A 16,129-nucleotide genomic window follows, 5' to 3' on the forward strand; every position below is an offset into this window, starting at 1 on the left:
CCCAAGGTTTTCTATCGGGTTGAGGTCAGGACTCTCTGCAGGCCAGTCAAGTTCCTCCACACCAATCTCGCTCAACCAATTCAATGATTTTTTTGGGGTGTCCCAAAACCTTTGGCTATATTTTGTATGTAGAATTGAAGACAAATCTGTTAATGGTCAACCTGCTAAAGGGTTACTTTTTCTCTCAGGTGACTGAGGATGAACTGATCTATATCTTCACCCTTGGTAGTGCTTCAGTGGCTTTATGTGCTACTCCTATTTCAATTGAGTGTCACTTTCCAAGATATTACTCCATTATATTTAGCTTGTTTGGGTTATTTGGTCACCTGTACTTAATTTGGTCTATTTCAAATGCTTTCCAGATTTCTTGATGCCTGTAGCAGTACTCTGATGCCGGCAGGGATCCCACATGATTTTCCCCAAGCTGCTGAGGAACCTTTTTAATTTAGTTTTAGTTTGCGGATGAGCTCCTAATAAAGTTTCTTGTGGTTGACTGCATATTTGAAAGGCCATCCATGTGGCTACTGCTGTCTCTGACATGAATGCAGTCCTCAGATATTCTATCATTGAGAAGTATGGGTGAGTGAGGTTCTTTTGACCTTTATAAGCTGGCCAGCAAAAGGCTAATGGTGTAAATCTTTCAGATGCCTGACTGATGCCAAGCTTATGCAACTCTACTTCATGCCACAAACTCGAGCAACTAAGCTGGCGTTTCAGATGGAGGCATTCAAGATACATCATGGGAACAGTAGCTCAGTAGGTAATGACAGCTTAAACAATGTTTTTGAGACAATAACATGCTCTATCAAAATATAGCTTGTACTTCCTTGTCAGGTCTATACTACATGCTTCTTGAAGGCAACAGCAGATACTGAGCACAAGGCTTGCTACATCTCTGGCTGTAGGTATGTTGCTATGGCCCAAAAATAGTACAGTGCTGATGAGCTGTGACTACTAAAGCATTATGATCTCTTCCTAGATGGACTGCTGCATATGGTGACCAGGTGGTCAGCTGTTGCAAAAGTCACTGTAGCTCAATCGTCAAGCAAAGGTACATGGAGACGTTCATCCAGTAACCCTTAGGCTGTTTTTGAGGAAGTTGCAACTTGTAATTCCATAACTACTAACTTGCAGAAGCCACCGAAAAGACCCAACTTGGTATTGTCTTCTCAGCTACAGGTTCCTTCCCAGATCAACATTGCTGTTCACGCTGACCCATCTAAAGTACTGTGTCTATACTTCTAAATTTGTTTTGGAGTTAGATCTCCTCATATAAACTTGAGTAAACCTCAATGTGGGCATTATTGCTTATGCTAACTGGCTAGCTTCTTCGCAGTGCTGCATGCTATTATCCCCAAGCTAGCTTATGATTATTCCTTGCAAATGAACACTTACAAGGCACAAGGATTCCAGCATTAATATAAACCCTAGCGATCCAGTGGCTTGTGTTCTAGCACATGAATTGGTTCTTGAGGGCCTTGACTTGAAGAAGTGTCTTGAGTTCTGTGGAGTCTAGAAGTATGCATTTTGTAACCACTTATATTCCTGGACACTCCATGGTTTACTTAAACATTTTTTGCTGTATACTATTAAACTTTTTGCTTTTCTCTTTTAGGGCCCCAGCTGGCAACACGAGTAACCCTTGGTCAGGTTAAGGAAAATGTTTGACTTGTTTTGAAATCAAACCGTATTACAAAACTTGTATTTCCAGTTGGGAATAAATTGAGACCGAGCTAGCCATAGCCGTTAATCAATGTGTGTATATTCGCATCTTTATTCAAATGACTTGGGCAAAATTTTGCATAACAGCTCAAGTATTTCCAGAGCCTGGACCTGCCCTGTGGTTTGTTCTTTTGTTTAAGCTGTAGTGGGGTTTACAAGCCTGGTTTACTAAGGTCTTCTGGCACTCCTTGGAAGGTGTGGATACTGTAAAATTTCAGTGTGGTTGACCTAAATTTAGAAAAGCAGTATGTTCAACAATTTCGCTAAATTTCCAAGATGAAGGAGGAGTCTCTGTAGAGATGTTGTAGCTTTCATTTGTCTAATAATGCAGCTAGAAAAGAGCTATTTCTATGGAAGGCTTTAATGGGACTTGGAAAAGTATAGACTCATGGCTGTCAGGATTGGTCTTGTTTACTCTCCTGCTCTTGCAGCTGAAAACAGACTGGTACACAGCAGTTAACCTTTATTCTCGACACACCCTGTATTTCAAGGAAGAAAATGCTGCCCTCTATGATTTCCTCTAGCTCTGTCACCTGGAGTAAGTTAGCCATTTGAATAAAAAATCTGTTTCTAAACCTAAATCTGTTCAACTTTCTATTGTTCATTACGTTTAAAAAAAAAAAAAAAAGGTGATTGGTTTACCTTACCAAGCTGTTAATGTCGGTTAATAAATGGTTGGGTGTTGGCTGCCTCGGTTTGTTCACTCATGTTGGTTTTCTTGTTTCAATTTCAACACAGCTTAGACATCAAAATGAACAACATACCAGGAAAAACTGCAAAGAATTCCCTGCTCAGGGCATGTTAGAGCAATGTGTAGCAGAACAAGACATGGCTTTGCTTCAGAACTGACAGAAGCTTCAAGTTTGTGTTCAAAGGTGTGTTTGAGTTCATGAGACTCGACTGTCATGTCCAAAACTGTTGTTATCTATCGTCAGATATCTCTTTTAAAATGTATTTGTCATGTGGAAAAATATCAGGGGTGATGTACAATATGGCCAAACGTATGTGGACTCCTGATTATCACACCCATATTTACACTATATTGCAAAAAGTTTTGGGACACCCCTCTAAATCATTCAATTCAGGGGTTGGGCTCGGCCCCTTAGCTCCAGTGAAAGGAATTCTTAATGCTTCAGCTTCATACCAAGACATTTTGGACAATTTCATGCTCCTAACCCTTTCCAGAAGAGTTGAAGCTGTTATAACTCCAAAGGGCAGTCCAAGTCCATATTACATTCATGTGCATGTAAAGGCAGATGTCCCAAAACTTTTGGCAATGTAGTGGACGTGACTATTAAACTTGTATCAACCTCCAACCTTTTGGGATTTTGGGGTGTGTCTGTGTGGATTTGTGCTCATCTCAGGTCAGGAGAGAAGGTCTGGTGCACTCTGTGTTCCATTTCATTCCAAAGGTGTTCAGTGGGGTTGAGTCAGAGTCAGAGTCAGGGCTTTGTGCAGGACACCCGAGTTCTTCCACTCCAACTTTAACCTTGATGCATGTCTTCATGGAACTTGCTCTGCTTTGTGCACAGCTGCATTGTCATGGTGGAACAGGTTCGGGCCTCCTTGTTCCAGTAAAGTTCCAGTGAATGGAAATTGTAATGCTACAGCGTACAGAGACATTCTATATAATTGTGTGCTTTGTGATAACAGTTTGGGAAAGAAACAGATATGGTTATGATGGTCAGGTGTCCATAAACATTTTGCCACATAGTGTATCAAGGTCATTTAAATGTGTTACTAATTTGTGTATAGATTGACTTAAAACTTAAAATGTAAGTTTCAAAGCTGTAAGTCGGTCTCCATTCCCTAACATAAGAAAAGGTGGGGTTAAAGATTGTACTGCATCCAGCCACTAGAGGGCCACAGAGACATTTTGGCTTCACTTTCAAATCTCTTTTTAGGACATCTGCCCACGTGCACCTTACTTTCAGTGCTCTGGTGGATTCCGATGATCTGATTGAATACAAAGTTTTCTTAAAGCAAGTGTGTTTTGACTAGAAGTTGTGCACTGGAATGTGAATTTGTGAATGTGACTGCACTGTAGGATCTGCAGCTGCCAAATAAAAACGAAGAAGCTCTTCAGCTTTGGTTAAACACTTCATGAATCAAAATAAACCACCAAAGTGACTGTATATAGCATCCGTAATCAGAGAAATGTTTCGGGCTACGATGCTCCAGTGAAAACTCAGAGGCAGTGTCTTGTCAGGAGAACATCAACACATAAATAGAGGTTAAATGCTACTGAGATTAATACTCCTGACCTCAACCTGATAGAACACCTTTGGGATGAATTAGAGCGGAGACTGTGAGCCAGACCTTCTCGTCCAACATCAGTACCTGACCTCACAAATGCGCTTCTAGAGGAATGGTCAAAAATTCCCATAAACACACTCCTAAACCTTGTGGAAAGTGTTCCTAGAAGAGTTGAAGCTGTTATAGCTGCAAAGGGTGGGACAACTCCATATTACATTCATGTCCATGTAAAGGCAGATGTCCCAGTTTTGGCCTGGCTCACAGTCTCCGCTCTAATTCATCCCAAAGGTGTTCTATGGGGTTGAGGTCAGGACTCTGTGCAGGCCAGTCAAGTTCCTCCACACCAGACTCACTCATCCATGTCTTTATGGACCTTGCTTTGGTCACTGGTGTGCAGTCATGTTGGAACAGGAAGGGGTCATCCCCAAACTGTTCCCACAAAGCATGAAATTGTCCAAAATGTCTTGGTATGAAGCTGAAGCATTAAGAGTTCATTTCACTGGAACTAAGGGGCCGAGCCCAACCCCTGAATTCAATGATATAGAGGGGTGTCCCAAAACTTTTGGCAATATAGTCTAGGCGAAGCAAATGTCTTCCTCACTACACAACCAAATAGTTAAAAAAAAATATATATATATATATATATATATTATGGACAATTCTTGTTTAGTGTATTATTTATAATATTTTATACCAGGAAAAAAAATAAATTAAAATGATGCTTTCGTTCAACACAAAAAAAGAAAAAAAGGGCGCCTTTTTGGAAGTGGGCGTGAAGTATGGGCGGGGTTAGAACGACACAACCAATTGCGACGAAGATCCTTGTGAATATTAATGAGCTGGAGAAAAAAGAAACACCCATCCACGCTTAAAAAGCGTCCAGGAGGAGGAAGCAGTGGGGGGAAACAAAAAATCTAAGCACCTCAAGCGGTTTAAGCAACATCATCGCTGCTTCAGTTTTAGTCCACGTAATAGTGGGGGAAAATTGCGAAATTAGGTTCGCTGAGCTCCTGTTGCACCTTTTTTGTTTGTAACTGCAACACCGATAAGGATATACCCAGATGGTGAGTGCCTAACAATCCGTTTCTCGTTTTGATTCAACGGCAGGCGACGAAACCGGAGGGGGGGAGGGTCGTATCCCAATCCGCGTCTTCCTCCCTTGACGAGTGCACACGATAGAACGGCTCTGCGCGCGACACCTAGTGCACTCCGTTTCACAGATCTCGCGGATTGGACTCGAGGCAGCGTGTATCGGTGTTTTTCTCCCTTATTGTGATGAGGTGCTTGTTGTCTTGCAGGCGTTCATGCTAACCACAGCTAGTTTGTTAAAAAAAACACAACCTGCAGATTTGTACAATAATAATAATAATAATAATAATAATAATAATAATAATAAGTAAACGCGGTATCCTAGCAACACAAAAAATTTAAAGCTTCCATCCGGTTTTAGCTTCACTATAGGGAAAAAAAGTTGTGTTTACATTTTCCGGATTCATTTCAAATAAGCTTCTTGTTTTTATTTATTTATTTATTTATTTATTTACATCTCTGTGTTTATAAATTTATTTATTTCTCCAGTGCAAAAAAATCGATGGAAATTTCTGGTTTCTTTTGATTTTTTTTTAATTATATTTTTATAAAATATTTTATATTTATATTATATTTAAATTTCATATTTTAATATTAATATTCCTTTTTATAAGATATTTTGTATTTATAAAATATTTTATTTATATTTTATATTTTAATTAATATTTTAAAAAATATATTTTGTATAAAATGTTATATTATATTTAAATTTAATATTTTAAAGTTATTCTTTAAAAAAATATTTTTTTAAATATTTTGTATTTTTATTATATTAATATTTTATATTTAAAATTTTCACAACATATAAAATTTGACTCTCTTTTTTTTTTAAAGGAATTTAATGGCCCATGTCTAGAAATAGAAAGAAAAAAATGTAACAATATATACAATATAAAAAATATTTAAAGTAAAAAAAAAAAAAAAATAATATAAAAGTAATATTTTTTCATTTTTTTACAGCATTGATTTTGGCACAAAACAATTCAAATAATATTTTTTAAAATAAAATAAAAATTTATGCATTTATACAGATAAATAGTCTTGATAGCAAAATGAAACTCGGATGTGATTTCCATCTTATAATTAATAATTAATTTCATAAAATATTTTTCTTAAATAAAAAAGCCATAAATCAGACTAATCTCGGGTTTCTTTGCGGTCTGTATGAATTCATTGCATTATTTTATTGCTTTATGAACAGCAGCCCGCTGAAACAGACACTATACACAATATATTCAAGCAAAATGTTTATTAAATGCTTATTATTAATGGTTATTACGCTTATTTAACAGACAACCCTAACTATAAATGTTCAATAAAGAATCTTTCTTTTGTTCTTGGAAAAAAGTACAGTTTTCTGTTGAAATAAAATCCAAATGAGTGACTCGGAGAATATGAATATTTCCCTGACCGTTCTGGACAAATCTGATGGTGTATATAAATTAAAAAAAAAAGAGCAAAAAGGTCTAGTTTTGGAGATGTTAAGAGGGAGTGGTGACTTGGTTTGTCGTAGATTCTCCATTTTAGTTTGCGACCTAGATATTGGTTGGTAAAGAGGAAATGGTATTAAATGAACAGCAACAAAATGGTTTATTTATTTATTTTTATTTATTTTGCTTAAGGGTCTTTGGCATCTGATGTTTGATACAATTAACTATAATAATATTAGATATTTATTTCTAATTTAACATTTATTTGTTTTTTTGGGGTTTCTTTGGTGTCTTATTTAAACTCAAATTCTATAACACGATTTCGCATTGAAATTCTCTGTCTGTAAAATACTCACAAAATACTCTGCGCATCCAAGTGCTACATGTTAGGAGCGAAATATCTTTAATACTTAAGGAATAAAAGGCTTATAAATACAGGTGAAATTTTTGGTAGTAAATGTAGACATCTCCTGACCAATCAGATTCGAGAACATAGCATCCCTGGAGGTTTGTAGGAAGATGTGTAATATGGGAAGAATATAGTAGACCTTGATGAAGGATGGTGAAGATATTTATATGAGAGAGAGAGAGAGATAATTAATGAATTAATTAAGCAACTCCAATTGGAAAGAAATTCACTTCCTGTTTTTGGGTGGATTATTTTATTCTGCTTTTGAGAAACACGGCAGCGTTCGAATGCGAACACACTCTGAGTAATCAGGTCTCAGGTGACCAGCGACGCTATAAAAACACCTGCAAATGTCATGTATGTAAATCCAATCCCGTCTCAATAGGGCCGTGTTTATATAAAATCCAGTTCTCTGCGAAAGTCCTGGACACACAGAGGGTCATTCAATCCACACACCTTCTTACCCTAAGGAGCATGGAGAGTGAAGAAGGAAGCAGTGGATGATTTTATTACAGCCTGCCTGCTCGTGTCCTCGTGGGATGTTCGAGAGGCCTTCCTTCGCCGATTTCCCGACATCATCTGCTCTTCGTGGGTTAAACCATGCAGACGGAAGCAGGCTTTATCTCGCAGGCTCTGCATGTCGTGTCGATTTGACTCGCTGGATGATCGGCGAGAAGATTCCTTCAGCCTGCTGTCTGGGCAAATCAGATCTGTTTGATTTTAAAAATGGCTGAAACTCCATTAAGGTCCTGTCGGATCTCTGGGTTTAAAATAACAACATCCAATTAACAAATAGGGAAGAAATTGGACTCCTTTGAGAGAGCTGATGAGGATGATGATGATGATGACTTGGCACACCTGGATGAAACACCTTTCTGTACAATTTAATGTCCTGTCAGATCTCTGGGTTTAAAAAATCCAATAAATAGGGAAGAACTTTAATTCCTTTGAGAGAGCTGATGAGGATGATGATGATGATGATGACGACCTGGCCCACCTGGATGAAACTCCATTCTGTTCAATTTAACATCCTGTCAGATCTCTGGGTTTTAAAAAACAAATAGGGAAGAACTTTGAGAGAGCTGAGGAGGAGGAGGATGATGATGATGATGATGATGATGAGTTGGCAAACTCTGTTCTCTTTGATTTGACGTCCTGTCAGATCTCTGGGTGTTTTTTAAGAAAACACATCCAACAAACAAATAGGGAAGAAATTTGACTCCTTTGAGAGAGATGATGATGATGATGATGATGATGATGATGATGATGATGAGGAGGAGGATGACGACAACCTGGGACACCTGGATGAAACTCCGTTCTGTTCAATTTAACGTCCTGTCAGATCTCTGGGTTTAAAATAAAAAACATCCAATAAACAAATAGGGAAGCAATTTGACTCCTTTGAGAGAGCTGAGGAGGATGAGGATGATGATGATGATGACTTGGCACACTTGGATGAAACTCCAGGTTTCTGTTCGATCTAACGTCCTGTCAGATCTCTGGGTTTAAAAAAAACCAATAGGGAAGAAATTTTACTCCTTCGAGAGCGGTGATGATGAGGATGATGATGAGGGTGATGATGTGAGGCTCCACAGTAAGGATTCACACACATTCTCATCAAACGCAGAGGAATATTTCATCGCCCCCCCCCCCTTCCCCCCATAGATTAGAGTAAAATGATTTGAAGTCAGCCGTCTCTAAAGGACCGGATGGTTTGTTCTTCCTGAAGTCTTCTGATTTGCATACCTCCACATGTGCCGGCGCCTTCGTCTAGGTATCATGCATCATGACTTATATAACAGAGCATCTCCGTCTATAGCCTTCTGTCTTTCGGCTATTCTTGGAGCTCTGTACTAATGAAATTATGCCAGCTAGGACTCTGGGGCAGCCGGAGCTGTCTGATAATGGCATCGCTTTTTTTTTTTTTTTTTTTTCCTCTGCTGAAAATCCCCTTATATGGATGGAGAGTGAAAGATGACGCTCAAGCTACGCTACTTAAATAGAAAGAAGTGCCACTGAATCACCAGGCTGAACCCTGTGGATCTGTTTATCTGGATTCGTCAGAAAGGCTGCGATCGTCAAGGGGGAAGAAAAAGACACGGGGGGGGGGGTTGGGCGTGTTGGAATTCGAGATAAAATCAGGGGTTAGGATATATCAGGCTTTACATTTAAGCCTTTGAGGCGTGTTTGGTGTCTCTGCTGAGAAATTTGAGAGAAACTTCCATGTTTCCTATAACGTTTTTTTGTTTTTTAAATTTAATCTAATTTTCCTACTCACATAATACCCTAATCTTCTTACACAAAAGAATAACGCTTCTAAACAAAAGCTAAACAATCGCCTCAGTTAGTCAAATATATGACCAATCAGGCATAACATTATGACCACCTGCCTAATATTGGTCCTGCCAAAACAGCCCTGACCCGTCCTGCACTGTGTATTCTGACACCTTTCTATCAGAACCAGCATTAACTTCTTCAGCAGTTTGCGCAACAGTTTGAGTCTGTTGGATCGGAACACACGGGCCAGCCTTCTCTCCCCACGGTCATCAGTGAGCCTTGACCGACCATGACCCTGTCGCCGGTTCACCACTGTTCCTTCCTTGGACCACTTTTGACAGATACTGACCACTGCAGACTGGGAACACCCCACAAGTTTTGGAGATGCTCTGATCCAGTGGTCTAGCCATCACAATTTGTCCCTTCCTCAAACTCGCTCAAATCCTTACACTTGTCCATTTTTCCTGCTTCTAACACATCAACTTTGAGGAGAAAATGTTCACTTGCTGCCTAATATATGACCACCTCTCAGTGGTCATAATGTTATGCCTGATCTGTGTATGTATTTTTGTCCATTTAGGATTGCATTTAAAATTTAACATCACTTAGCAGGTTTTCTCAGGAACCTCCCGGTTTTTCTTCATGAGAGGAAAAGACATGCAGCTTGTCGTATGATTGTGAAACCTCATAACTCAAATTCCAGGAATATTCCGAAGCTTCACGCTACAGCTTTACCCCAAACCTCTGACACAGACTTAAATCTTCTTCCATAAACGTAAACAGTTTCCTGTTTTCTTGTAAAATCAGCCGTACGAGTGGATTAACCGTTACTACACAAACCGTAACATACCAGAAGCAGCGGATGAAATTGGTAGGAAATGATTCAACTAACTGACCAATCAGCATCAAGAACTAAAGGTCGACAATTTGCCTGGTTATACTTCATTCCGGTTTCTGGGTCGTTGGGCCCGAGGGGAAAAGGGTTAAAGAGATTTGTTATGGAAATGTATTTGAACTTGAACAGGTTCGTTAACGTTTTGTTCATTTGCCTGAACAATTAAGCCGTCGGGACAAAGTGGTCCTGTGTCCAGCCGCAGGCTTGGCATTTCTCCAAAGGGAAATATCAGGCGCTTTCGCAATATAAACCTTCGCAATAATCGGAAAGAACTCTCCACGTCTGGCTTATCGTACACGTTACGCTCGGAAGCCGCCCCGAGGCGACGGTTCTCGGAGCCTCAGTATAAATAGATGTCACATTCCATAGAAAGCCTTCAGACCAGATGAAACATGTTGCCGTGGGTCTGAGCGCATCGTGATAAGATCTCGCGTCCCGGCTCGCCGCTAGGTTTCAACACGTCCTTTAGGTTTGTTTTCAGTGAAAACCTGAGCGCTTACTCAATAGGCTCTGGCGTGTACGCTCCTGACCAGAGCTGGGAGAATCCAGCAGGGCCGGCAGAGGCGTGCCGAATCTTCACCGTGTTTAAAGTTTTGCCAAGTTGTCTTTTACGGTTTTAACCCTTTGTAGCTTTAGCGTAGCATCTTAAAACATTTAGCGTGACGTCCTGTCTATGGAAAAGAAACCCAAAGAAACAAATCTCTTGCAAATCCATGAAGTGTTACGTTTACACTTGGCTGCAAGCCAAAATGAAAGCTTTATCTTATAATTTATCATAAAAAATGATTATTTTTTGGATTTGTTTTTGGTTATTGGGCTTATTTGTAAACAGACGAACGAAATCTGCGGAAATATTGGTATCAGGGTGACGTCACACCCGTCTGAAGCTTTAGATTAGGACTTTAATCATCTGCTGTTTAAGCTGTATTACTCCTAAACTATCTGATTGCACTTGAGACATTTTTTTCCAGTTTTATTTTTTTACATTTTTTTTCTCATTAAATATGACACACACACACACACACAGAGCAACTTCACACTCTAAGGATAAACACACATGACGTCCTACACAAGAGTAATTCTGTTTCTCATTTCCAATAATTAGAGTTTTGTTATCTGTTATTAAAAAAAAGAGAGGTCGGTCTCGTGTGTGTGTGTGTTGATACGTGATGATTTTTTTTTTCCTGCTTCTGGCTCTCACACGGATCTCAACACGCTTTTCCAAGATTTTTTTTTTCTTCTTTTCTTTTCTTTTCTTTTCTTTCTTTTTAAATACCTCATTACATGCTGGTTCTGTGCCCTGATTCCACATTGCTGGATGTGTAAACGCCTCAAACGAGCTTTTAATTAGAAATGTTCCGAAATGCCGCGAACGCTGTGTCAGCGTTTTAAAATATATTTTCATTCCAGGTTTAATTCGAGTCTTCGTATCTGAGGAAACTGAACAAAAGGTGTGAGAGTGTGAGAGATGTCCTCGAGATGTTTAAAGAAACGGATATTAGTTTTGGATTGGACCAAAAACAGGTCAGAGTCAGACAGATGGACGGACGGTAAGACGGACTGACAGAAAGATGGTAAGCCGGACAGATGGACAGACAGACAGACAAACAGATAGATGATAAGACAGACAGATAGACGGTAAGACGGGCAGACAGACAGATGGTAAGACATCTTACCAGACAGGTGGACAGGCAGACGGTAAGATGGACAGGCGGACGGATGGACAGACAGACAGGTTTCCAGGTCATGGAGGACAAAATGGCCTGGATTTTTTTCTTGTTAGTGGATTAATGTGAGCAAAAGATTACGAGTAATGGGTGTGTTTACAGAAATATATATATATATATATAAATCAACATGATTACAGTAACCATAACTTTTACTATTTTTCAGCAGATTGTTTTTTTAATCATGAAATGAGACATTTTTATTTAATCCTTTTTAAAAAAAAAATTACTAGTTAATTAATTAATTTCTTTATTTTTATTAATAATAATATTTTTAGTATTATTATTTATTATTTTTTAACTTCCCTCACAATCATACGAACAAACCAAAAAAAAGCACAGACACTGGAGACTCCTTCCGTGAACAGCTCAGCTTTTCTAGACTTTAGTTACTATGGATAAAGGAAATTAATACAAGCCTGCGATTTGCCTTGGCTTCCAGTCTGAGCTGCTGTTCTAGGAAATGAAACACGATTATCATGTGTGCTTTTGTGGTGGTGGTTTTTTTTTTTTTTGTTACGGTTACTGGATCAGGTGAACTGGTTTAAGGGGAAGCATGCAAGCGGTAGCTTGTCCACTTTGTGATACAGAGCCGGTCAAACTCTCAGTCTTGGAGAGTCTCAGGTCCGTATATCTGAATCCGATTTAAAATGGGATTTGACTCGGATTTTGGGAAAAGTCTGGTTTCTGACCCAGACTCGGAATTAGCGCTGCTCTCGGTTGTACTGTTTCTTGGCGCGTCTGCGGCTTCAATGGAACCCGAACTAAAGCTACATTCACACGAGGAAGATTTGAAACACAAATCAATCCGGCCTGCTCGTTTGCATACAAGGGCAGATTTGACAGTGACTCATTTGGCTGGTTTCGTTCTACACTGTTGTTGTTTCGTTCCACCTTGAACAGGTTTCAGCTAACACTTACAGACCTTCCTCTGGACCTGTCGGGCCCTTCAAGCCTCGGTGTTTGGTCTTATTTCTGAGGAAATTGTTGTGGGAACTGGTTGGTTTGCACAAGTCAGCACTGAGAAACTTGCTGACTTGTTACTCATCCGCTCTCTACATCTGCTTCTCTTTTTTTCTTTTTCTCCTTAGTGACTAACTAACCGCCAGTCCAGGTCACACCAGAGCTGCTTCACTACCCAAACCACCCCCCTATACTGGTAGACTAGATTGCACTCCTTTTGGGAGATGGAGCGACCCTGTTGCACCGGCCAAGCTTTCTGGGTCACCTTTTAACCTTTCTTCCATTATCCTGCCTCTCTGGGTTTATAGACCCCCTTGGGGATGGGGATGGGGGGGCAGATGTTGGGGTCGGTAAACGGCTAATGGATTAGAGCCTTGAAAATCGATAGTGGTAGGAGAGATGGTTAAGTTAAAGAAAATCTCTCAAATACTACAGGCTGGTTAGTTGAAGGGTTAACCAGCCCTAGCTTAGCTTCCGAGATCAGACTAGATCGGATGAGTGATGTTACAGCACCTGGTAGTCTGTTTTTTTGGTGATGCTTTGGAAAGACCCCAGCTCGTGCAATGCTTAAAGAATTTTCCTCTTGTTTTCCAAAACCTCGGGCCTGTGAGCCATGCTAAAGTTTGACGTCACATTAGTAATTAGAAGAAATCCCATCCCGCTTCGTACCACTTGCTTTCTATCCGTCTCCCTCTCGCTCTTCCTCTCTCTCTCCCTCTCTCTAGTCGATTTAGCAAGTAAGGCACCTCGTACAGGCTCGGTGCTCTCGCTGCCCGGGATGATGTCATCTCTCTGAGTCTGGGTTTTAAATGTCGTCGCTCTCGCAAGCTGCCGGGAAAGCGAGAGAATATGAGAAGCATGACGCCAAGTTTGGTGTTGCGCCTGATTGAATCCAAACAGTTCTTAAAATAGCAGGGCTTAAAACACAAAGCTAGCACCCTGCAAAGACCTGGCTAATTCCATCGCATTGGAGCTTAAAGGGACAGCGCAGTGAATGAAGCTCGCTTCTGTAGGTTTGTCCTGGAGCCACAAGGCTAAAACAGTGGAAGGATAGTATTAGCATCCAAAATTACATTAGCATCACAATCGACTTGGTCGATACACTATTTTGCTTTATTCAAACTGGACAGTTAGTATAGATGTTATACACACACACACACACACACACACAGAGGAATCTACAAAATAAAAAGATGGAGAAACAACGTCTGCAAGCTGAGTGACTTTTAAAATGATTCGTCTTCCTGCTTACAGCGAGAATTAAAAGCAGTTTAATAGGGATGCCACGATACTCAATATAATATTGAACCGTTTGGTACGACCTCCACGGTTCAATAAGCGTATGTGAACCGCGATTTTTCCTTAAAACAATAATAACCATGCGTTTTATTACTCTCTGAACTGCCTGTTTGTGTTTGCCTGTACTGTATAGCTACGCGCTGAGACAGAAAGTGAGTGCATCCGTGCGCATCAGTGAGCGCTGAAGTTAGGGGCGGTAACCATGCTTGCGATGCTGGTGTCAGATTTCACTCTTAGAAATACGAGGAAGCAGCCTGAAAGCAGTCTTTCAGATCTGTGGTGTGGGAACATTTCGGATTTGTTGTTGATTATGATGCCGATGAAACAAAAATGCTAAACAAAAAAAAATGCCTGTGTTTAAGCACTGTTACACACGAGTTACCCACTGACATGGAAATACTTCCAACATGACCACACATCTGCAGCTCCATCACCCACTGTGTGGAAGCAGGATGGCAGAGCAGGTAACGCAGGAACCCAAAAAACAACAGTCCCCTTGCTGATTCCTTCGACCATGCAGACCCAACTTGTTTCGAGAGACACAAAAAATAATTACAATATAATAATTGCTAAAGATTTGCAGCCGTTTTCTGTGATCGGTGATGTGGGCTTTCGGCAACTTATAAAAGTGCTCGAACCGCAAACACACTACCGACACGGACTTTTCTCCCGAACTCTACGAAAAAATGCCCAAAAAAAATCGAAAACGAATTGGCTAAAGCACAAAGCCTTGCTCTAATAACAGATAGTTGGACCTCGGGGGTAACAGAGTTATCTCACCCTGACTGGTCATTACATGGCGGATTGGGGAAAAAGAGCGCCGTACTCCAAACCCGTCCCCTGTAATAAAGTCATAGAAGCGCTAATTTTTATATCTCACTATTTTCAGTACACTATGAATGTGAACAAGTTGATTTTTGCATTTAAGTAAAATAAAGAGAATTGCAACTAAAACCAGTTTTTTTTCTTCTTAACATACTTACTGTTCTTGTCACCTAAACAAAGAATAATGGGAAAAAAACCCTTTAATTTGCCAAGCCATCCGAACCGAACCGAAAACCGTGGGTAAAAACCGCGGTACGTATTGAACCGTGGGTTAACTGTATTGTTGCATCCCTACAGTTTAATGTTAAATCCCCAGTTTCTAAACTTATAACAACTAAATGTGTGAAATAATACCTGACTGAAGTGAGACTGTCAGGGCTGAGTGTGCCGTCTCACTCGGAACCCGCCGGTGACTCGTCACACGTTGAGCGCGTTTCATCAAAAGCAATTTTCACCCACAAGTGATTTCATTTATGACATAAATGTAGAACCAGAGTTGTAATGCCTAGAGAATCGTAACTCTGAGTGAACTGAGATGTCTAAAGAAGAATCGTGACTTCTAGAGAATCGTGACTTCTAGAGAATCGTGAGTTCTAGAGAATCATGACTTCTAGAGAATAATGACTCCTAGTGAACTTGGAATCTTAATGAAGAAATGTGACTTCTAGAGAATCGTGACTCCTAGAGAATCGTGACTTCTAGAGAATCGTGACTTCTAGAGAATCGTGACTCCTAGTGAACTTGGATTTTTAAAGAAGAACCGTGACTCCTAGAGAACCGTGACTCCTAGTGAACTTGGATTTTTAAAGAAGAACCGTGACTCCTAGAGAACCGTGACTCCTAGTGAACTTGGATTTTTAAAGAAGAAACGTGACCCTTAGGGAATCATGACTGAGTGAACTGAGATTCTTAAAGAATAATCCTGTCTGACTGGATCGTGACTCTTAGAGAATCGTGACTCTTAGAGAATCGTGACTCATAGTGAACTGAGATTCTTTGAAAAGAATTGCGACTCCTAGAGAATTAAGAATCTTAAAGAATAACTGTGACTCCTAGAGAATCATGACTCCTAAAGAATTGAGATTCTTAAAAAAATAATCGTGACTCTTAGAGATTCATGACTCCTAGAGAATTGAGACTTTTAAAGGAGAATCGTGACTCCTAGAGAATTGTGACTCTTAGAGAGTTGAGATTCTTAAAGGAGTGTCGTGACTCTTGGAGAATCTTTACTCGTAGA

General features: G+C 39.9%; 1 protein-coding gene across 1 annotated transcript in view; it reads left to right on the forward strand.

Moving 5' to 3' along the window:
* Positions 1-4,863: 4,863 nt before the first annotated feature.
* limd2 (LIM domain containing 2) overlaps positions 4,864-16,129 on the forward strand; it is a 20,699-nt gene continuing 9,433 nt past the window's right edge. Inside the window, exon 1 of the mRNA XM_058415827.1 lies at positions 4,864-5,042. Within this exon, the coding sequence (XP_058271810.1) occupies positions 5,040-5,042 (3 nt within the window). The 5' untranslated portion in view covers positions 4,864-5,039. The remainder of the gene's footprint in view (positions 5,043-16,129) is intronic.

The sequence above is a fragment of the Hemibagrus wyckioides genome, linkage group LG02, assembly GCF_019097595.1.
Source record: "Hemibagrus wyckioides isolate EC202008001 linkage group LG02, SWU_Hwy_1.0, whole genome shotgun sequence".
NCBI lineage: Eukaryota > Metazoa > Chordata > Actinopteri > Siluriformes > Bagridae > Hemibagrus > Hemibagrus wyckioides.